At 29.2% G+C, this 24290-nt stretch overlaps 2 protein-coding genes across 16 annotated transcripts in view; one reads left to right on the plus strand and one right to left on the minus strand.

The window, feature by feature from the left end:
- The window catches only part of LOC107454194 (trans-L-3-hydroxyproline dehydratase), a 65705-nt gene extending 44762 nt beyond the window's left edge, over positions 1-20943 (plus strand). The window contains exons 1-6 of one of the 3 annotated variants that reach the window (XR_015429667.1): positions 4123-4353; positions 5586-6059; positions 9647-9799; positions 13684-13823; positions 15733-15850; positions 17743-17881. Coding sequence is in view for 2 of the 3 variants with exons in the window: in XM_071184452.2 (XP_071040553.2) it covers positions 5591-6059; positions 9647-9799; positions 13684-13823; positions 17743-18006 (1026 nt within the window). In the remaining variant the exon portion in view is untranslated. Of the gene's footprint in view, positions 1-4120; positions 4354-5585; positions 6060-9646; positions 9800-13683; positions 13824-15732; positions 15851-17742 lie in introns of those variants that run through there. The other 2 variants (XM_016071296.5, XM_071184452.2) reach the window with 2 other exon arrangements.
- CalpA (calpain A) overlaps positions 20392-24290 on the minus strand; it is a 93932-nt gene continuing 90033 nt past the window's right edge. For all 13 annotated transcript variants that reach the window (XM_043051893.3, XM_043051897.3, XM_087153088.1 and 10 more), the window contains one exon: positions 20392-21484. In XM_043051893.3, the coding sequence (XP_042907827.2) occupies positions 21458-21484 (27 nt within the window). In that variant the 3' untranslated portion in view covers positions 20392-21457. The remainder of the gene's footprint in view (positions 21485-24290) is intronic.

The following is a 24290-nucleotide window of genomic DNA, read 5'->3' on the forward strand; positions in this document are numbered from 1 at the left end:
TTTTGTCCTAATTTACAATTAATTTGAGCTAGCCGATATTCCTTCACACTACAAACGGAATTTTTTTTATTTAAACAGCAACAAAGCTTGCTTCCATTCTGATAGAAAATATGACTAACGTTAAGTTTTGTAGAGAAAATTTTTGCAAAGAAAGGTTTCCTTTTATGTTTATTTTATAACACACAATAGGTATATAAATTATAAGTAAAAGCAATATTGAGAAAATTTAAATTTCCAATATAAATTATTTATTCAGAGTCACATAAGTCATATAATCACCCATTTAATAACTTATTTGAGATTAAAACTAAAATAAATTTATACAGAAATTATTATTTATTATCTTTTCATACTTATTTTTACAAATTCAATATAAACTTCAAATATGTTTATAGATGCGAAAAAATTTGAGACGAGAAATTTTTGAGTAAAGCGTCTTTTTTCATTAATTATTCATTCTAATTTTTAATAACTCTTAACTATATTTCTTGTTTCCGTCATTTTTGGAGTTGGTCATTTTCAAGATTTGTTGCAAAATTTTAAAATTGAGTTCCCTAACTTTTTTATCTGTTATAAACTTTTATCTGTTATAAATTTGAAATTCGAATTTCAAATTTCCTAACCTCGTGGGTATCTCGTTTAAAAATTTAGGAAAAGCTTACTAAAAGAGTAAATTTAACAGCTTTAACTTATATCAATTATAAAATTAAAGCATTTAGTCAAAATTGAAACCAGCATAAAAGTAAGGCATTCTCTAAACCAGGGATGGGCAAACTACGGCCCGCGGGCCAACTGTGGCCCGCCGGAAGGTTTTATCCGACCCGCGGATAGAATTTTAACTTGCCGATCTGTGGCAAATATAAACAACATACATCCATTTTCTTCTCGACTTTGTTTAAAGCTATTTCTGTTCTTTTTTTTTTAACAAAGTACTGATGACCTTTTTACTTTCTCTATTTTTGTTCTACAAAACATAAATTGATGGAAATAGCACAGACAGCTTCAATTGGTAAAATGTTGAAAGCAGAAGTTCTTTACAGAATGGCCGTAGATTGGCTCCAACAAGCAATTATCTTTTTCGAGGAGCAGACATATGGAATCTAATATAGGTGAATTGTACTTCACTTGTGGCAGACTGCGCATTTTAAGCTCCAACGAGCGGACAATCTAACAATCATCTGAAGCAGTTGTTTCTAAATATGTCAAAGTTTGAGTTTTACAAATCATTACCAAAAGCTAATTTCCAAAATTTAATATTTCATGCCTAAAAATCAGTGCTATGTTTGCTTAATCTTATGTTAACAAGAGTTTTCAACTATGAAACAATTATTTCAGAAAAAATTATTTCAGAAGTAGATTAACAGACAAGCATTTAGCCTCGTTCCTTAAAATAAGCACATCTCACTTCGAACCTCAATATAAGGAACTTTCAAAAATGAAATCGCAATTTCATTCATCTCATTAAATATTTATATTAAAATTTGCACATCGTTTTTTTTTTTTTTTTTCTTTACTTGGCCCACCAAACATTTTTTTTCTCGATTTTTTGCCCTCGACCAAAAATGTTTGCCCATCCCTACTCCAAACCACCTATTGTTTTCTATTTTATTTCATAACCGACGCTGAACAAGCCGACTCGATTCTGAGTTTACGACTATCAATGTTCAACTCCGTAGCTATATAATCTGGAGTCCAACTCAGAAGACAAGGGAACTTTTGTATCAGCATTGAGGGAAAATTAGCCTACTTTAAGGACTTTTTTTATAGAACTAACAGGCATTTGCTTTATATGGACAGGAAAACCACGAAAACCTCCCACGATATACCACTGAATCTACTTCTGAGAATATTTTACGTCAGCACTGTGATTGATACAAGCCGGCAGCAGAATTCGCTTCAACCAGCTAAAAATTGTCATATGAAATCATTAAATTTCTCATGAAATTTTTTTTTCATATGATATCATTACATTTCTCATAAATCGCATTTACAGCACTAAAAAAAAAACAAAAAAAATAACAGATCACACTGAATAACTTTCAATGTAATGATCGGATCTTCACGTTTTAGGACTCAATCTTAATGGTTCGAAAAGGTGATCTAAAAATATGCTAATAAATTAGTGCATACAACATTTCAAGTTACAAAATCAGACATAAAAACGTACTCTCTCTTTTTTTCAATAGATTCGGGTTTATCACACCCACATTATAGGGGGTAGCCGCAATCTGGAAAATATGGTTCTCATAGTTTGGTCAGGTTCTCATAGTTTTTCGCCATATCTCGAGATGTTTTTTTTTTTAAGCGAATTAAAACATTTTTTCTCACCATTATAAATTTCTTCATCCAAAGATAATTCCATGTAAAAAATAACTTTCAGTAAATATTTATAATTTTTCATTATTTTATTTTATAATAGTTTAAAAAATTTCGGTTGAATAGTTCTTCAGAAATCGAATTTTAAAAACTATGTGAACCATATTTCCCAGATTGCTGCTACTCCCTATGTTTTGATGGTCAAAAATCCGAATCCGTTGGAGAAAGAAAAAGTACGTTTTATTCAGAGAAAATGAGACTTTGTATCTGATTTCATAACTTAAAATATCATCTGCACTAATTAATTAGCATATTTAAAGTCATCCCCGCTAATCATTAAGTCGAACAGTTTTCTAACCTTCTAAACACTCTTACATTACAATAAACGGAAAAAAAAAAAAAAAAACATTGTAGCAAAATGAAAAGAGAATTACTTTTTCCCATCATATTCTATTTGAAAGTTATTCTGGATCACTTATGGATAATGTGACGAAACTTTACATTACTTTCAATGCAATAATTCACTGCAAAAATTTTTCACAAATTAATTTAAGAATGGCCTTATATACTATTTGTCTAACGCATAGTAATTAGAGTAATTGCAAAGAATTTAGTTTGTTTGTAAACAATCTTTTAGTCGGGTTGGTAACCTCGTCAAGTCATATATTTGTTACTTTATAAATATACATACTTCATATACATTTACTCTACTGGAAAAACTTAAAGCAAACTATGTATTTATGGGCTTACTACTCTACATAGAGTGGTTAACGATTAAAAACTAAAACTTTCATAATATTTGATGTTTGATGATTTAGAAAACATTTTAAGGGTCTTGCCACGAGAAAGCTGGAACAAAGTGTAGTTTCATGTGAACTTTTCAATCAATTAAAAGGTGTGGAAAATAAATTTAAATCAATTTTACAATATAAATTTTGCGTTCTTTAATGAAAATCTATTTATCATTCTTAAATTTAGGTTGTTTTCGTAACTCATATCTGCGTAATCATTTTTATTTTCAGAAAGAAAAAAAAAGTCAGAGAAGTATTTATCAGTATCTTTTATGGAGACAAAAAAAATTTTTTAAGCAAAAATCTAGCTGGCATCCTCGCACATATGCGATCGTATGGAAATGCGATTCGCGCATGCGCTAGCAGTTCGTCATAAGAATGTTCCGCACATTGTAGAGCCCCTGATTAGTAGCCTTAGCACATTGTTGTCTTAGTTCATTTACGCCGCATTAAAGCTACACAATGGGCTATTGGCGTCGATCTTGGACACATCTCTGAGGATGATCCGAAGACATGCCATCACAATTTTGATCCTCTTCAGAAGGGATGGCACCCCCGGTTCGGTAGCACGATGCGCCCACTTAAAGCTTGGGGGGGGGATTTTTACACTAAATAAAATTAATAATTTGGGGGGGAGTTTAGACGAAAGAATTTTTTTTTAAGTACATGCGCCCAAGAGCTTGGGGGGATGGGGGCCACTGATAACCTACACGTGAAGTTAAGCACTTTAAGGTAGAACAGTTGAACTAGGACCAATACCGCACACCCTCAGTCCCTACGCCGACTAATCCAAGTGGTCATTCACCAGCACACTGACAGCAGCCAGTGATACTTGACTTGGGTGATCTGTTGGGACGAATCTTCCTCATGATATGAATGCCCACGCAAGCGTAATGATATTTAAGGCGCATACCGGTGATTTACATCCTAATATTTAACAATATGTAAGCTAAAAGTCATGTACTCTGAGAAGCCAAGCTCTTCTACAAATCTAATATTACGTAATCTAATGTTTACATAATCAAACCGTGATAACCAACGAGTTGGGTGATAACTTCTGATACATAAAAAAGTCGCTCTTTCGTAATTCTATTATTTATTTTATTGCTTAAAGTGATATATAGTTTTATTTTTCTTGCTTAGGAGTGATAATACTCAGTTTTTGCAGTTATTAAGTAATTAGTTTGGTTAGTGGAATTTAAAAAAGAAATATTGAAACGAAACGACTTCCAATTAAAAACAAACAGTAAGAATTGTATTTAAAGTTACATTATTATTGGTTCTTGAGTTTTGATAACAATTTTGCAAATAAAGTCCGTTTAACGTTTTATTTTGGAAGGTTTAATGAAGGAATTTGTTTAATACTTACGGTTAACTTTTCAATTTGCTAAGAATAATCTTTTCATAAGTAATTTTGTGTATTTCTCCCCATCCCCTCCCTTTGAAAATTATGTTTGATTTTATATTTAAGTTTTTAAATAATATTTATTGAAACTATTAAATATACTGTGCAATAGAAATAATTTTTTTTTTTAAATAAAAAAAAATTAGCTCAAAATGAAAGTTTTCCTTTTTACATTAATATTTTGGTTGCTCTATCTGAAGTAAGTAAAATAATTTCTCAGATAATATATATTATATTTCAATATACTGTATTAGAAAGTATGGAGATAAAAATATGAATTTCATAAAAATTATCTCTCTGATGACCTCCATAGTCATTATCATTTTTTATTTAAAAACATTTGGTTTTTAAAATAGAAAAATGAAAATCTAAACAAAAATGGGATTAATTTTTGCTGTCATACTGAAAAAAAATACACATTCCTTAATTAATTTGTTTGATTGCTGGTGATTCCTTACTTTGATAAAAAAAATAGTTGCATGTATGCATTTAATGCATGTAGGTAATGAATGCATTTTGCTGTGTGTAAAAAAAAAAAATATTACTTATGAACCATTTATTGATAAATAAAATAAAAATTATTTTGACCATTTTTTATACCAACATAATTTATTATTAATTTATTTTGCGGTAGAGGTACAACATGGTGTGAATATTAGAAGCACCATGTTTACACACGAAAATGTACACAAAATGACATGGTGTTCCCATCACAATAACACCTTTAATCAGATAGATCATGCTTTGATCGATGTTAGACATCGCTTTAATCTCTTGGATGTTAGGACCTTCTGGACAGATATCTGTACCTATTTAAACTACTCTGCCACAAAGTGCTCGACTTCGTGCGCAGGTTGTACAGTTGCCAAAGCAGGGATGCCTTGGTCTCTGCAGAGGATCAAAATTGTGATGGCATGTCTTTGGATCATCCTTAGGGATGTTTCCCAGACCGTGTGCAGTTCATAGTCCTTTGTGCAGTTCTACTGCGATGTAAATAAAGTTCCTACCTTTCAATTTTAAGCTATAAGTTTCGTAATAAGCATAAACTAATGCCAGGTATTTCTCTTTCTCAGGTAAAATGTTAAAGACTGGTGAGAAAATCATGAAAATCGAAACTCACGACATGCACACCGGAGGTGAGCCTGTGCGAATCGTCGTTTCCGGCATGCCTGAACTGAAGGGTTCTACAATTTTGGAAAAGCGGGATTATGCACGAACTCATTTGGACGACTTCCGCAAATTAATAATGAACGAGCCGAGGGGTCACAAAGACATGTATGGTGCTATTATAAATCAAGTGGACCCATTTGACAAAGACATAGGGGCAATCTTCTTCCATAATGAAGGTTACAGTTCAATGTGTGGTCATGCTGTTATAGCTCTTGGCCGGTATGTATTAGATAGAGGATTGGTAAGGCCTACTTCTCCTGAAACTGAGATAGTATTTCACTGTCCTTGCGGACCTGTCAAAACTGTAGTCCAGTATAATAATGGTTTAAGTGGACGGGTTTCTTTCCGTAGTGTTCCTGCTTTTGTTTACAAACTTGGTATTTATTTTTATTTTCCTGAATGTCATGTCTTAAGTCAATTACTTCTTATTTTGAAGCATTTCTTAACCCATATTTTTTAGTGAAAATGTTGTATATATATCATGTATGTATATATATATGTATATATATATATATATTCAGGGTTGCCACTCCGCAGGAAGAACAGAGAAAATTTGGAAAGTACAAAGAATTTAAAAATCACCTAAAATAATAGGGAAAATACATGGAATTTTGATTTTTTTCTTTACGAACTGGGAAAATACAGGGAATTTTGTTTCGTATCTTCGTCTTTTACAAAAATGGTGACCACTCAAAGCGTAATCTATGGGATATTTAACCATGATATTTTAAGTATGTAAACTACTTCATTTACTATAGCATTATTTAAGTATGTTCAGCTGTTTTTCCAGCAGTTAAAACTAATAAATATAGTTAGCCCAATATAGCTCACACAAAAGCGCATTGATAGTGTGTTTCCTCTTAATACGTTGTGTATAATATGTATGGGGAAATTTTTTTCCAGATTTGAGTGGCAACCCTGATATTTAATGGTGGGTAGTTGGGTCTTTTTCCCATTGGTCTCAGAATTGCTACTCTTTTATCATTTCCCAGTGAGCACCTGTGGCTAAGTTACTGCGATGAAGTAGCCTTGACCATGTCATACAACCACAAACCCATTTATAGGGCAGTTTACATTCACACAGATTAATCCCTTAACGATCGGTTAATTTTTAAGAAAACGGTCATAAAAGTGCCTATTTTTTTTACTTTTGTATTTGTATTAAGTATTTGATTGTGCTGACATCTAGTTTAAAATAAACTATTTATAATTACTTTAAAAATATCCTGGTACTGCCATCTGGTATGTAAAATGAGAAATAAAATTTTTTCCGGGCGAAAGAAATGAAGCCCGTCAATATCACAGGAGCGATAAATAGAGGACGAAACCTCACCCCGTCATTTTCACGGGAGCGATAAGGAAGGGGTTAAAGGACAGAGAACATGGAGAGAGAGTTACATCCATACCTACGGTGGGATCCAAACCCACAACCACTGGCTGCCCGGTAGTCCACTACAGTAACGTTAGACCAGTGATCGGCTTTATATAAGAGGGGTAATTTTTTTAAATTTTCGTTGAAAAGGGAAATGAGTTTATAGTGACAGCTCTGAGAAGAGAAGTTGCTATATTTTCTTTACTAAAAAAATATATATGTTACCGTTCAAGTATGAAATTCGTTATTTTATAGAATACCTAGTTATTCCATGAAATAACTGATCGTGGCCGTTAAAGTGTAAAACTCTCTTGTATTTCATGGTTTAACTAGTTATTTCATAGAATAACGATCTGCAGTCCGTTAAAGTGTAAAACTCTCTTGTGTTTCATGATTTAACTAGTTATTTCATAAAATAACGATCTGCTAACTATCTGATAAATTGCTTCTTTTTCATTTTGATTGTCTAGCATTAGTTTATTTATAGAATGCCTAGTTATTTCATTTTAGATAAATTGTTTATTTTACACTTTAACTGTCTCTCATTAGTTAATTTATAGAATACCTAGTTATTTCATAGAATAACTAGTTAAAGTGTGAAATTAATAATATATTAAAGTATATAATGTAGTTATTTCATAGAATACCTAGTTATTCCATGAAATAACTGATCGTGTCCGTTAAAGGACACGATCAGTTATTTCATGGAATAACTAGGTATTCTATGAAATAACTACATTATATACTTTAACGGTAACATATACATGTAAAAAATAAAATAAAATTTAGAAAAAATTTGCATTTTTAATAAAAGATTATGTAAGGATAAGTGTGTGGGGGGAGTCAAATTTATATCAGACAAATTTTCTAATTTGGCTGACAGGAAGGAAGTGATGGTCTGAAAATATGTTTAGAGAATATTTCAACAGCTCTTAATCCTATTTTAAACATTCTAAGTATTGCACTAAAAATGTAGAAAATCATTTTTAGAAAATAAAATTTTTATTTTTAAAAACTTATTTGTAGAGTGAGAAAAATAGTTTTTTTTAAAAATAACATGTTAGTAAAGTTTTTTTTAAATCTTTTGTTAATTCTTTTGATTTGCTAGAAATTGCTAAGTATATGAAATACTAGTGCTTATGATTTAAATCAGATTTTTCAAATGTTTATTTTTACCATCGACGAACACGAGAAAAAATTTTTTGTTTTATGAATTTAAATCTTTAAGTTGGAGTATTTTGTGTGTTGTAGAATACAATAGTTTGTCTTTTTGGTGTTGTATTGTAAAGTATGCAAGTAAAATGTTTAAATAATGCAAGTAAAATCTTGATTATTTGAATTAAATGATCAAGAAGTTTTCCATATAAAATTGTATAATCCCTTTAACTGCTACAAAAAAATTTATTTTTTGTTTAATTTTATTTAATGAAAAAACATTACTCAGCAAGTAGTATAATCTAGCAGGACAGATAAAACTAGGGGGAAAAATTATATATCAAGAGAATTATAATATAAAATTATATGTTATCAACTAGTGAAGGTTTGCTCGTTCTTAAAATTTAAATATTTTAAACATACATTAACTTTCATATAAAAATTTCAAAATTGTTTATATCTTGGAAGTATTAAAAAAAAACTCATTACTGTAGTCAATAAATGTTTTTTTTTTTCTTAAGTTTTATAAATTTCTTTGGAAATCTTGTTCCCTCTAGCATATTGTTGCCCTCTCCTTATTTTATGACTTCTTAAAATTTTGAAAAAGGGACTTCTGGGATTTTTTTTAAAACTTTTAAAGGATGACATTATAAACCCTCTAAACATCATTAACTTTTTCTTTTGCAGAGTATTTTTTTTTCTTAATTTTTTGTCTCAATTTCACAATTTTGTGTTCAACAAACTTTTCTCATATATTGTTCTTTTATTGAAAGAGATAAGGAGACAGAATTGAAAATTCCTAACATAGTTGGATAAATTTTTTTAAAGAATGTGTGAATATTTTAAAATTAATTTATAATGTTTTGCTTAAAGCCTTATGTCGGGATCTGCCATTGGCTGGTCTACCGTTGTAAACCAGAGGGTCATGGAGGTTTAGATTCTGGAATTTCGAAATCAACAACTAGATTGTGGTAATGTAATCAGAATTGCTCACAGGCCACCTTTACTTTCCAGTATTCATCAATCTGAAACTGGGTGAGCTTCAAGCTGCCTCTGAAGATTGAACCCCAGTCCTTCGTTTTGACAGCTCAGTCAGTATATTTAACCACTGAACCATCGCAGGTCATATTGAAGAAATCGATTTACAATTTCATTATTAATTCTCTGCTGCTTGAAGGATTTGTTTTAATGAATAATGACATACTGGGTTTAAAAACATTGTCTGGAGAGGTATATTGGTTCTACAAATAACATAAGAGCCCAATTTATGATTTAATCTGCTTTATTTATCATTTAATACTCATAATTTAATCTCCTCATATAATCTTGCAATAATTGAGAGAGAATATTTTAAGAGTTATTGTTATTTGATAATAAATCTTTTAGAAGTTCATGTTTTAACTTTCTATCGTTATGATATAAATTTTTTTGTTTTAGGCATTGATGTTAAAGTTCCTTCAATTGGAGTAACTAAAATTGACATTGCATTTGGTGGGGCATTTTATGCAATTGTTGAAGATAAAGCCCTTGGTTTAGACATTAAAGCTACACCTTTATCTGAAATTGTGAAATGTGCTTCTTCAATTACAGGTAATTTTGTTTTATACAATGTTACTAAATTTATGTTTCTTTAACTACTATATTAAATTAATATGTACTATCCTATTGCATTTGTTGAAGTTTTTAAAGTATATTTATATTTAATTTTGTCATTAGAGAGCTTTTGCATTACATTACATTAATGATAGTGTTAGTCTTATTTTCCACTCTTTAGTGATACTGCCCATGCTCAAGAATAGAGTATTCTATCTCATAAATAGCATCAAAATGCTCATTATTTAAGAAATGGAAACCAAAACATGCCTAAGTTTGTGTATAACTGACAAAATATTTCCTTTCTGGAAAATTTCATCTCTTTATTTTTTCCTTATGAAGATCTAGATTTTTTCCTTATGAAGATTTAAAGTATCATCAATGCTACAAAAAATAAATTTTCATTGCAGAATGGAATGTGTTGTGTGGCTTTGACAAGTACTCCTTTAGACTAAAAGTCTGGAGCTGTCATGGTAACAAGCAAGAGCACATTTCTAATGGGGGGGGGTGCAATGAAGAAATGAAGGTGTCTATTGGTTTACTCCTACTGACCTATGCAAAGATCAAGATAAAACTATTTACCTCACACCCCTATTCAAAGTAACTTTTCCTTGTAACCATGGTACCCTACTGAACTGCATCTGAAGCATTTTAAAAAAGAAAGTTGAATTTGAGAAAATAAATGCTTAAATCTCCTAAATTTTATTATTTTATTGTGAATATAAATCTTAAATGAAGCTTACTCTAATTGCAAATACTTGTATGTATACTATATATACTCCAATTTTACTATCACCAATTGCAATATATGTATACTATTATGTACACTTATTTTTTGTGATTCATTGCAGAGTGTAATAATTTCCAAAGAGTGCAAGAATGTGTAAATTTTGATTTCATAATAAAAATAAAACTACTAAACTTTTGTTTAGTGAGAACTGAAGATAGAAGTAAACATGAAAGTTGGCCTTTTATCGCCAACATTACCTACTTCTATTAATTCCTTCCTGAGTAGGTAATTCTTTCTTTACTGACTTTACTTTCGCAGCTAGTACTTGCTGAACAGAGTATAGTAGTATTTTTATTATGAAATTAAAATTTTCACTCTTAATATTAAAACAATTGCACTCTGCAATCCATCAAAGTAAGAGTACATATCATATACATATATTGTAGTTAGACTAAGCTTCATTAAGAATATTTCAATAAAATTAAGAAAATATTAAATGTTAAGCACTCACTTTCTCAGGTTCGACCTGTTTTTTAAGGAGAGTTCTAAAATACTTCAGAAATAGTTCCAAAATAATCCTGCCCACCCTGCATTGAAATTAGTTTTAGTAGCATTGATTACATTTGCATGCACACCTTTCCAACACATTTACTAAAGCTAAAATAATTTCAATTTTTATTTATTTATTTTTTGCCCTTATAAGTAGCTTTGCATTATTAGATTATGCAAACCAGTTTTTAGTTGTTATATATATATATATATATATATACACAGTAGGGAACCGATTATCCGGAACGATCGGGACCATCGCTATTCCGGATAACTGATTTTTCCGGTTTTCTGAATCGCTACAAAAAGCCGTTTTTTTTATTGTTAAACCCAACTAAAAAAAAATTTTGGAAATAATCTTAAAAAGAAGAAAAAACGATGAAGTAATACAGTAATGATTATTTCTAAAATGATGGTATGTTAAACAACCTTAAAAAAGAAAGAAAAATCCTAAAATCTTATGAGGAAAAAATTTTTTTTTTTTAAATGGCGGTAAAATGTATCGAATTTCGTTCCGGTTTTTTGGTTTTCCGGTTTTCTGATTTCCGGATAACGGGTTCTGTACTGTATATATATATATATATATATATATATATATATATTCAGTATCATTTGACATGATGCTGTTGCTGACTCATGATAGTCAGAATTTACTACAATCAAATAATTTTCTCCTGTACTTATCCATTTCTACAGTATCTATATTTAAACTACACAACATTGGTAAAGTTTTAATAGGCATCAAATATATTAATATAACAGTTTTTACCTATATTAGTATATTTGGTATCTATTTAAATTGCACCAATTACAGTAATACCAGTAGTGCCTATTATCAAAATTAATTAAGCATGATTGGCGTTAATACTAATATGGTGATTTTTTTAAGGTCAAAATAAAGAAAAAGCTTTTGGAAATTTTAGCTACCATCAAATTTGCTTTTTACTGCATTTTTTTAATTTTAATTAGAACCTGTTACTAAAATTAATTGAGCATAATGAGTGGTGATTTTTTATGTTTCTCTTAATTGAAATAGTACCATTTCTCCATTTTAGTGCCTTTTTTTATTTCAATAAGTATCTATTACTAAGTTCTATTCCATGATTAATAAATTTTAGAATATTTTGCGCCAGGCCCCCAATTAGGTTAAGTCGAGCCCTAGGCGATATGGCTCCTCTGGTGGTAGATGAATATTCAAAAGGGGAAAAAATGCAATTAGTAATAAAAAAGCCAGCGAATCGCACCTCATCTGGGTTCCGTCCACATATTTAGTAGAAAGAAGATTTTGTTCCATCGTCCAGCTTCTCACAAAACTAAGTAGATCGGACATTGGCTTAAAAGGAGACCTGTGCTTAAATTTGATGAACAAAAAACCTGATATTGAAGCTCTAACTGAAATCCACAGAGTACAAGGCATTCATTGGAAGAGTAATAATAAGCAATAGTTTTCAAATTTTCAGTTTTTTTTAAATCACTTTTTAGTTGTTAATGCTTTCAATTTTTCCAGATTATATTTTTAAAAAATTAATTTTTAAAAAAATGTACTCTTGTTTCAATTATTTCGCTTCAAATATCACATCTTTTTGAAAAAAAAGTGAAAGGGATGCACATTTGCTTTTTTTAATTTTCTTTGGCGATTGGATAAAGTTGCTTCATTATTTACATTTTAATTTAAATTATAATCAGATAATTATATTCAAATTTATTGATGTTCACTTGCAACAATGTATACTTTTTGTTCAATCAAAGAGAAAAAGGGGGTGATAAATGTCAGCCAACTTCTAGAGGGGGCGTTGGGCAACAAACAGTTGGGAACCACTGCTTTAAATGTATTTGCCGATCACTGGTCTAGTGGTTATTGTACTGGAATACAGGGCCAGTGGTTGTAGGTTCAAATACCCACCGTAGACATGGATGTAACTTTCTCTCTCTCCCTGTCTTCTGTGTAATTGTGTGAATGTAACCTGCCCTATAACCGGGATTGTGGTTGTTTGATGCCACTCCACCGCCCTGTCATAGCCACAGATGCCCACTGGGAACAGTAAGAGAGTAGAATTTCTGAGGCCAATGGGAAATAGACCTAATGCTTTCATATTTATTGTAAGAACTGAATAATAAACTCAATAATATCTTCATTATGAATCACAGTAGAATTTTCAGAAGTAAATTATTGTATACCACTTCTGTGTAGCAAAATTTTGTAAACTTTTGTATTTTGCACTAATGTGAAGAAAAAAAACCACACTAATTCTGTGGTTATGGGTACTGAGTTGTCATTGTAAGCAACTGAGGTTTGATCCTCAGTGTTAAGTTTAAGCTTACCCAATTTTAGATTTATGGTTGCCAGCTTATCTAAGGAGTAACGGGGATTTGTTCGTAAAGCTAACCACAGTTGTGTCGTTGGTCACAAAATTGTGGAGCCTTAAGACTGCTGGTCCACAATATGCTGTTGTAGGAATGCTTTGCTTTGAAAAAGTTAAACCTTTAAAAATATTTTATCATTTTATGGTGTCTGTCTCATTCGATAATTTCATGCTGTTTTCATAATTTTATATTCTGTGTGGATTTTTTGTGAGTTATTAAAAGTGTTATTATTTTGCAGAATATGTCAAAAAGCAGGTACCAATAGTTCATCCTTTTGAGAAAGATTTGAGTTTCTTATATGGTACTATTATCACAGATGGAAATGATAACTATGAAGATGGGCCATCTACTAACATTTGCGTTTTTGCAGATAAGGAGGTATAAAGTTTTTTTCTTCTTGTTGGTCAACTGATGAAGGTTTTAAAATGTCATTTAATAATTCTCCTAGTCAATTTTGACTTATTTTAGCCATCAACATATAAAAAAGAAGGGTGGTCAGGTTTCAAAGCTTTTGCTCCCTTTTTGTACTTAAACAAGATCAGCTTGACAAGTTTCACTGTACTGTTATTTTTTTACTGATGTACTATTTGGTAATTATGAGATAAGACTCTTATGTAACTGAAAGCAAACTCACTAAGAGCTCATATTGTGATAGAGATCTTGTAATCAATGCCTTACTGAAGCATTCTCCAAAGTTACTTCAGTTTTTTTTTCATACAATTTAATCGAAAATTGTAATTGCTGAAAATTTTGTGCATTAAATATATTTATTTTCGTTCAAATCAGGTGTTTTTTCCTCTTAGTTCGGGTCCTGAAAATATTTAATTTCTAAAGAAATGTTATATTAATTATATTTGTCTTTTTTTTTAAACTTAAAAATTTGTAAAACTTTTTCATCATATTTTTGAATATAAATAACACTAATAAACATTCATACAAATAGTAATAAATATTTAATGACCCTCTTTCCTATAATTTATAAAGTCAGAAAAACAATTGTAGCAGAAAAAAAAATTATAAAATTTTTTTGGTATGTGTGTTAGAAGGATAGCTCTTCATTAGGGGACACTCTGCCTGCTAACACACTGGAGCCTTTCTGTAGTCAGTGGTGAAACCAAAAACTGACAGTACCCCGAGGCCCCATAATGGAAAGTCAAGTAAGAAAAAGTAATTAGAAAAATTGAAATGTAAATGCTAAGATAAATATATGACAAACAATCACAAATATAAGTATTAAAATTTTAATATTTTTACTTATTAAAGGTTTTTCTGTTTTATTTATTCAAGATTTTCAGAAAAGGGGATTAGCACTTGATTTATTTCTACAGTTTTCTTAATGATTTGACAATTTAAATGTTATTCTGATTAACTGTAACTATATCTTTATTTATTTTTCTTATTTGTAGGCTTTTCTTATTTTGTGTACTTTTAAATCATTATTAAGACTTACTTTGTGATTGTTTGTCATTTATTTATCTTTGCATTTACATTTCAATTTTTCTAATTACTTTTTCTTACTTGACTTTCCATTATGGGGCCTCGGGGTACTGTTAGTTTTTGGTTTCACTACTGACAACAGAAAGGCTCCTGTGTGTTAGCAGACAGTGTGTCCCCTGATGAAGAGCTATCCTGCTAACACACATGTGTAAAAATTTTTATATTTTATGTTTTCTTGACTTTCTAAATTAAAATAAAACAAATTTGGATTTAGCTGCTTTAAGCGCTTTTCTATTTTGATTATTATTTTAAATATTATTTTAAATTTTATTTTAAATGTTACTTATTTTGTCTTTTTCTGAATTTGTAAATTAGTTTCATTCTTTGATTAGATCTCTTTCCTTTAAATCACATGAAATTTTACTTACTATTATTGTTATTTTTCAATACGATAATAATAAACCTCCTACTGCTGAAAAAATATAATTATACGAATATTATATTTCATCTCCTTCATTATTTCCATAACTAAAGTATTTAATAATATTAATAATAAATATTCATAAGCTATGTTCTTAAAGTCAATGAACAATTCTCCCTTCTTTTGTCTTTATTGTTATTGTAGATAAAATATTTAATCACAAAAAATTTTATGCATGAACTCTATTTGGCATGAAATATTATTTATAATTTTTTTCAATACTTTTCTTGCAAAAAAATTGATGTTACAAGATTTTAATTTATTGATTTTATGTAAGAAATTAATTTAAAATTTTTTTTATTCTAGTTTCTTTAAATTACGTAAAAAAATTTAATTTATTAATTTTTTTATAATCTCTTTTCTTGTAAGCGTGCAAAAATCCCATTTTTACATCCCATTTTCCTTCAAAGTTGTGTCAAGTAGGTACAACAACTTCCGCGCCTATCACCTGAACACGAAAGAGCTATAGTGGTTTGAACAGGCTTAGGTAGGATTTATGTTCTTTGAGTTAATCCCCTTATATGATTCTCCCCTGCAAATTCCTGGTTTTGTGGGAACTTTTATTTCCTCTTTCTAATATGTGCATGGTGTATTTTTGCTTCGACTCCAATTTAATTTATTAATAATCTTATACGTTATTTAAACAATTTAATTCCTCTTGTTTTCCAGCTCTCAGCAAATTCGTTGGGAACTAACCTTGCTTTCTTTTCTATATTAATAACAAAAATGTTGCTAATCAAATCAAATTTAATTTTTTAATGTTTTAGATTTTCCCCAGATTTATTTGACCAAACATTTATTTGATACTTCAGATGAAATATTCTCTATAATTATTCATTTTAAACATTCCTTTTGCAAAGTGCATTCTTTTTACAAAGTTATTATTCAAAATGTTAGCTATGCATTAAAAATTTTGATAACTATTTTAGTGTATTAGCTTCTTTAATCTTAACTAAGATAAAATTATCTTTAATATTTTATTATTTACAATATTCTTGATAAAAAAGTTTTTAAGCTAAAAATATTGTGCATTTTACCATTTTTTAACCATATGCAGTTTTCCACCTTATTCATTTACTGAAGAATTTAATAGCTTAAGTTTTATGTATAAGTTTTTTTCTTTCTTAAATGACCTTAAAAAATTTATCACTGCAATAACCCAGATTTTTAATTAATAATCACAAATTTTATTTTTTAATTTTACTGAAAATTATCTTTAAATAAACAAATTTTATGATTTCTTGTGTGTAAAATTTTTTCAATTTGCTTAAGAAGTTCTTGAGATATAGCGAAATACACAAAAAGTAAAATTAACATTAAGGGGTCCAAACTTTGGATCGCTCTCTTGACCAACCTATTTGGACCATATTCCCCGGATTGCGGCTGCCCCCTATATTTTGATAATCTTAAATCCGAATCCGTTTAAAAAAAGGTATGTTTATTCAGAAAGTACGTTTTTGTGTCTGATTTTGTAACTTAAAATATTGTTTGCACTTATTTTTTAGCATATTTTAGATCACCTCCTCGAACCATTAAGAATGAGTCCTAGAACATGGACATGCTATCATTAGATCAAAAGTTATTCAGGGTGGTCTATTTTTTTGCGTACTGTACATCTTTTGTTGAAAAATTACTACTAAAATATCATACAATAACTAAAATTTCTGAAATAAATGTTTTTTAAAATTTTATTTATTTTGCATATACTATTGCTGCTACTAAACATTTGACCAAAAAGTATTTAATGCATTAACTCTATTGCTATTTATAAAGATATATTTATTATTTCAAAACAAATTTTTTGCTTTAAAAAATAAGTTTAAAATTTTTCTTACCCTTTCGACTATTGAGCACGAGCAAATTTCTTTGACCACATTTCCATTCGTTTTTTTATTTTCTTCAATTAAATTCTAAAAAGTGCCTAAAAACTTAAAGGTGCTTATTTTTGATTTAAATTTTTTAAAAGCCCTTGAAGGTGCTTTTTTATTCGAGGTTTGTAAAAAAATGGTTAATTTTCTATCTTTTAAAAAGAGATTTTTTTCTTCGCCGTGTCGACTGTCGTTCTAAATTTAAAAAAAAAAAAAATACATGACTTTCACAATTTTCTCTGCAATATTTGTCACAAACTAGTTTTTATATCATAATTTTTAGAAGTATGTGAAAATGTTGATACTATATTCATAAATTGAATTTTATTGATATTATGTTCAGAAATTAAGAACTTTAAATGATAGAAAAAATAATTTTTATTGCTGCACAGATCCTAATTATGATTTCTTTTCTAAAAGGATTAAACTATTTTTTAAGCGCTTAAAAAGTACTTAAAAGATTTTTATTTTTCGTTGGCTATGCAGCCTGAATTAAATTTTTAACTTTTAGGTGGATCGGAGTGCGACTGGATCAGGGGTAACAGCTCGAATTGCTCTTCAGTTTCAAAAAAGGAAGATGACGCTGAATCAATCAAAAGAATTTAGAAGTTTGATTGGAACTGCATTCTCAGGAAAGGCTGTTGAGGAGACAATATTTGCCGAATATAAATCTGTCATCGTTGAAGTATCTGGTATGGCATATCACACTGGTTCTCACACTTTTTACTTAGAGAAAGGTGACCCTCTAGGAACAGGATTTCAACTAGATCGATAATCATTGTTTGTTATTAAGGAGTCATATCACAAGTCTCTTTTTTTTTTTTAGGGTAAAAGTTTTTTTTCTTATGCATATTAAGTTTTAAAATATTTTAGTTTCTCAATATTTGTCTTTTTTCATATAATTTTAAAAGAAGTCGAAAATAACTTTTATAATATTACAGGGTGTGAAGCGTTTTTGAAAAGTGCTTATGTTGGATTTATGTTTTTTGAAAAAAAAACTTTAAAGGTGCTTTTTTTTTCAATTCGGTATTTGTAAAAAGTGCTAACTTTTAAAAAGAGATTTTTCTTTTCTGTGTCGATTGTCGTTCTAAATTACAAAATTTTCACAATTTTCTCTGCAATATTTATAACAAACTAGTTATTTTATCATGATTATGTAAAGTTTTCGAAAACGGTTTTGAATATTACTGATTTTATGTTTAAAAATTAAGAACTTTAAAGATAGGAAGAAAAAAAAATTATTACTGCAAAGATCCTAATTATGATTTTTTTTTTGGAAAGTGATTAAAAATATATTTTGAGGGCTTAAAAAATACTTAAAAGGTGCTTATTTTTTGTTGAAAAATCTGACTACCACACTCAGTATTAATTTAATATTGAAAATCTGTTTAATATTTTATATCATGTTACACTACACACATTCCTTCACATTTATGAATAGTTCCTGATAAATAACAGTTTCATAGTCCAGTTTTTTATTAAAATTAATTACTAATCTTTTTTTAAAAAAGGGGTACTTCGCAACTTCTTCCGCTTTTAATAAGATTTTTTTTTAATATTTTTAGTTACAGTAATTTTTATGCTTCACCTTTTTGTATTTGATTTATAATGATTTAGTCCAGTGTTTCCCAAACTTTTGTGTACCCTTTCTAAATTTTTTGTAACGCTGTGTACCACTAATAAAGAAAATGAATGTATTTTTTACTATAAAAAAGTTGCACAGAAGTTAAAAATCACTACAGACTGTCGACACCACCAATTACGAACTGTTAACTCTGCAAAAAATAGCCAATAGAAAAGTACGTAATCGTAAATTGTCCTATCTAGCTTTCTTTTTAATTTTGCTTTAAAATTTTCGCTTGTTGCAAGATAGAACGTGTACTATACTTTAGGAAACACTGATTTAGTCCATAATTGTAAATAATTTAAAGTAATAATAAGTCTGTTGTTCAGTGAAATTTTATTGTAAGCATAATCTTAGTTGTTAATTGGCTATCACTATATACGCTACCCTACAATAATTGAAGAAACACTTTCAGTTTTGTTTTTTTAAATCTCTCAAACTTAACAATAAAGTTCAAAGCTTTCAGAAGTTTGAGGGATCAAAAGCAGTTCATGAACATTTTACATCAGAAAATATAACAATAAGCTTGTATGGATATTCTTTTATTATATGCTTTTCGTGAGCCCTGCTTAAATATTGAGGAATATTATATTAAAAAAAAACTAAGTTTTTTTTTGTCTTATGTTTCTCGCTATAACTTTAAAAAAAATTTGGAGCAATTTTTAATTCATATGTAAATAATTTGAAAAGATTTTATTAGAAATTGCACAAGACGTGAGCTTTTAAAGTAATTCTTTCATACGGCAACTAAGCAGAAAACATCTAAAATAAATTTCCAACTTTTGTATTTGGTAGCTACTGAAAAAAGTCCAATTTTAGTATCTTGAAAATTTGAAAAGTTACTACCAATTTGTTAAGGGGTTTTACACAAATTTTATTTTATACCATTTAACTATATTTATTAAAAATGATGCCGACATAATAGAAAACAATCCTCTGTTAAAGTATGTTTTCTTTTTTTGTAAAGAGAATCATTTTAGAGCATTACAATTTGACACAAAATGATATTTGTGAAAAACCCTTGAAGCTTTCTTTAAAAATTTACAGAAACTTTTTATATGTTTAAGCTATTCAAATCTGACTTTTATTAATTACCAAATACAATTCACTACAAAATTGAAATATTTTTCTGTTTATGAGCAGTATGAAATAACTACTTTGAATGCTCATACTTTGTTTCATTTTCAATGAAATTGCTTAAAAAAAGGTAAGACAAAAATTACTTTTTTAAGAATCTCCATAAATAGTTAAGCGGGGATTACAAAACTTTATGCAGTTATTACATGTAATAACCAAAGTAATTGATATTATTTATAAGTTTATTGCCGATCCCTCTAACCTCTGAAAGTTTTAAACTTTATTGATAAGTAGGAGAAATCATGAGACCTAAACAGCGATAAAATAATTCTCTTAAGTATTTTGTGAGAAATTTAAAATAAAGTCAATTATTGTATGGTAGTGTATATGGATGTCTATGGTCAACAGAGTGATAATTAATAAAAAAAGTTTAAAGATTCAAAATAATTTTACTAGTGCTTTTGTAAGCAAACTTTTATTGAACAAGAAATGATAAAAACAACAATGAAGAAAAAGCTTCAAAATGAATGTAATATTCCTTAACAATAGTTACAACATAAATATACTTCCATTTCATAAAAACAATAACTGCATCATTTTTCAAGTTAAATAGATAAAAAAGAGAATTGTCAAGGCACTAATTTCAAACATCTTTTCATCATTTCTTTTATAACTTAAGGCATTTTTTGTTTATTTACAGCAATATCTAATTAGCAGCTTTTTGTAATTCATAAGTACTACAGCACTTTCTATGCAAGTCTATTGCAATCTGAAGTAAAAAATTAGAATTTCTTTTTAAGTATACTTATCACATGATTCATTTATTTTTTTTTATACCTACTAAAATATTTTGTCTACTGAATATATATTTTTTATAAAACTAGCTTATGATGTGTTCATTTTTGTCTTGTGTCATAGAAATTATTTTTCAATTTATAATAACATGTGTTACTTATAGATTTTTCTTTAATTGTACTATGACTTTTGATAGAGTAAAACAAATTTAAAATATTTCAATGTTGTGCTTTTGTTTAACTGGTAAAACTGCTAAAATGTGTTGACAATGAAAGCAAATTAGTACATGATTAAAGAATGGTCACATAGGTATAAATTGAAGCAAAGTAATGACAATACTGAAAGGAATGAATGATAAAAGTAATTGAAAATTACTTTTATCAATTTTACTGAATTAAAAGTTTAATCTTACTTCATGTCAGAAGTTCTCTTAAGAGATGAATTGTAAGTCATACAGTCGACATAATTGTACCACAGTTCTATATCATGTGCAAGAATTAAAAATCTTCCACACTCTTATAATCACTTTTAATACCTGTACAATATTTAATAAAATATTACCTAGAATGAGTTTGAGAAGAAACATTTAGGAAAGACTGATTTTGAGAGTAGCTAATACTGAAACTTCATGGAAGAAAGGAAGCACAGAGATTCAAAATGAAAGCATACATTGAAATTGGCAAGAAAATATGACACATGAAAAAAAAATGTAGACTCCTGTGTTGTCTTATTAACTGTACATTGTCTTTTCAACCCACTGAAAAGAAATAATCATCATTACAAACTACTATAGAGGACAATTTGAACTGAAACAGATTATATCAATTGATCGGTGATTATCTGGTGCTTTTTCTTTAACCAGGCTCAGGTTAATTAAGTTATTTTTTTTATTTAAAAAAAATGACAGTTACCTAATACTTGTTGAATTTGCCTGCTTCCATTTTCAAAATTATGAAACTACAAGCATGCAGAGCTACTCCTATGTGGGGTGTTGCCTTTCTTTCACAGGTTTAGAAACATTGAGTCGGTATTTTTCAGAAACGGATACAGCTGACAAAATTTATTTTTGATTTCATAATTTAGTAATGGTAAATAAAATATGTATTACTTTTCTAATAACGAAATGCATTTAAAACTATTTCAACACTTTAAGTTTGCCACACTTTGTATTAAGTTTTATTTTATAACATTCAATTTTCTTCGTTAGTTGGAATTTTTTTTTTTTTGCCTTGAAGTTACCAATTATACACGATTGAGAAGAGAAAAAGTTTCAGTGTGGAATATACGGGCAATGGAACTTTAAAAAAAAACATCATTATAAGGAAGATCAAGTAAGAGCATGCCAGACAATGTCACTTTATATTTTAAAAAAAAGTGATGAGATAATTAGCATTATTTTATTTCATTTCATAACCATCGGTGGAACAGCCGACCCAATTTTGGGCATACTACTACTAATGTTAGCCTTGTAATTTAAAGCCCAATCCAGAAGACAAGGAAACTCCTGGATCAAGCATTGGGAGAAATTTGCAGGGTATCCACGTACCTGGAAAGTCATGAAAAATCATGGAAAGTTATGAATTTTGTTGGTATTAAACAAAATTTGTCATGAAATGTCATGATTTTAACTATTTTTTCAAAAAAAGTCATGAATTTAGGTCACCAAAAAATCCAATTATTAAAATGGAATTTACCCCTCCCCCAATTTCTTGGTGCGCCGAATATCTGAATTTGTAACAAACTCCTCACCCCCAGTCATATTTATTAAAGTATAAAATGTTTTTTATCATGTTCTTTAAAAATTTTGTTCTTCCAAAAAATGAAGAAAAAAAACCTCATTTCTGGTCCAAATTATCTTTTAAACTTCTGTGATTTTCGAGTTTTTATTATTTATTTTTTTATTTCATCAATTTAAAATTCTAGCTGAAGCAAGCCAGTGATTGGCGAGTTATTTTTATTCCGAAATGAGAACAGAAAAATCTTTACTTTCCCTTGAACAAGAAAAGTATCTTTAGAATATAATTCTGCAGAAAAAAGAAAAAAAATTACTTTTGAGTTATTTTATTGCTTCAAATCTTTATTTTCTCTGTTTTTAAATTAAAAATCTATAAATATGAAGATGCAGAGTATAACAGTTTTGGTTACTCCTATCATTTTAATTAATGTTATGATGCTTATTTAAATTTACTATAGTGTTTTTGTCGGAGAAATTAGCAACTTCGTAAAGTCATGAAAAATTCTTGGTATTAGTCATGGAAAGTCATGAATTTGAAAATCTAAAATGTACCAGATACCCTGAATTTGCCTTTGTGGAGGACTTTCTGATGGAACTAACCCGCATCTACGTTACATGGAGAGGAAGACCACGAGAACCTCCCGCGGTTAGCTTGACAGCAAAGGAACTCTAACCCATGATCATTGATGATATTTCACGTCAGCGCTGTGGTCGATGCAAGCTATCGGTGCGATTCGAACTCGGTTCACCTCATTGGAAGGCGAACGCTCTACCCCCTGAGCCATCGCGGCTCAAATAGCAATATTGCAGCTTTTGTAATCTTTTTTACGTGGTTGGGGGATTAGCCCCTACACACAGCCTTCCTTCTTTTCTCTGGCTTAGGACCAGCATAGAGATGGGCAAAGTCTCACAAATGGCAGGGGACTTGTAGTTAGCTGATGACAACTTTCTAATGTCGCCAAGATTTTCAGGACATTTAAGGAAAAAACTGAAGTCCAAAAGTAATTGAAGAAATTAAACAAATTGCAAATTATTGGCAAATTCAAAGGAAATTGATGAGACAAATACTTTTTTTCGTACCTTGGAGAAATTATTAGTACTCGTGGTGATACTGACGAGGACATTAAAAACAGGATTAAAAAGGCACTGAACACTTCCAGAATGCTTTTCAAGGTATGGAAATCACAATGTTTGAATTTGAAATTAAAAATACATTTATTTAATGTAAAAGTAAAATATTTTCTGCTATATATGGCAACAAAATTTGGAAGTAAAACGAAACAGGAGGGAAACAATGGCATTTTAATTTGGTTGCTTGTTGGCTATTTATTGCTAAATTCACTTGGATCATTCTTCCGGTTAAAAAAACACTCAGTAGTTGTTACTTGGATTCTTTATCCTCTGAAATCTTCGAAATTAAAAGACTTAATTAATGAATGTTGTATATTTAAATAAGAATAAAATAAAAACTATCTCTGATAAAACTTAATTTTTTTTCTTCAAAATGTTACTCATGCTCTTCATCCACTCAGCTCTTCATATGTTCTTAAATATGTTGTATCAAATAAGGGACCATTCAAACATTATATAAAAGTTAGTGGGGGTCTTGCTGCCTAAGGGTGTAGGAGTATGAAAAATATTATTTTAAGACACTAAAATGTCTTTACTCAAATGCAAGTTAGTTTTTCTCAAAAAGTTTGTTGCAATGCTTGGTCTTAGAATTCCTTTCTTTGTCTTCTGAGTAGGGTTCAAAATGACAAAGCTACAAGTTTTATCATTGATAATTGCAAACTCAACATAAATCATCAGCTAACTAAAATAGAGTATT

Source organism: Parasteatoda tepidariorum, chromosome 10 (assembly GCF_982258835.1).
Source record: "Parasteatoda tepidariorum strain Cologne lab strain chromosome 10, Ptep-v5.0, whole genome shotgun sequence".
In the NCBI taxonomy this organism is placed as follows: Eukaryota; Metazoa; Arthropoda; class Arachnida; order Araneae; family Theridiidae; genus Parasteatoda; species Parasteatoda tepidariorum.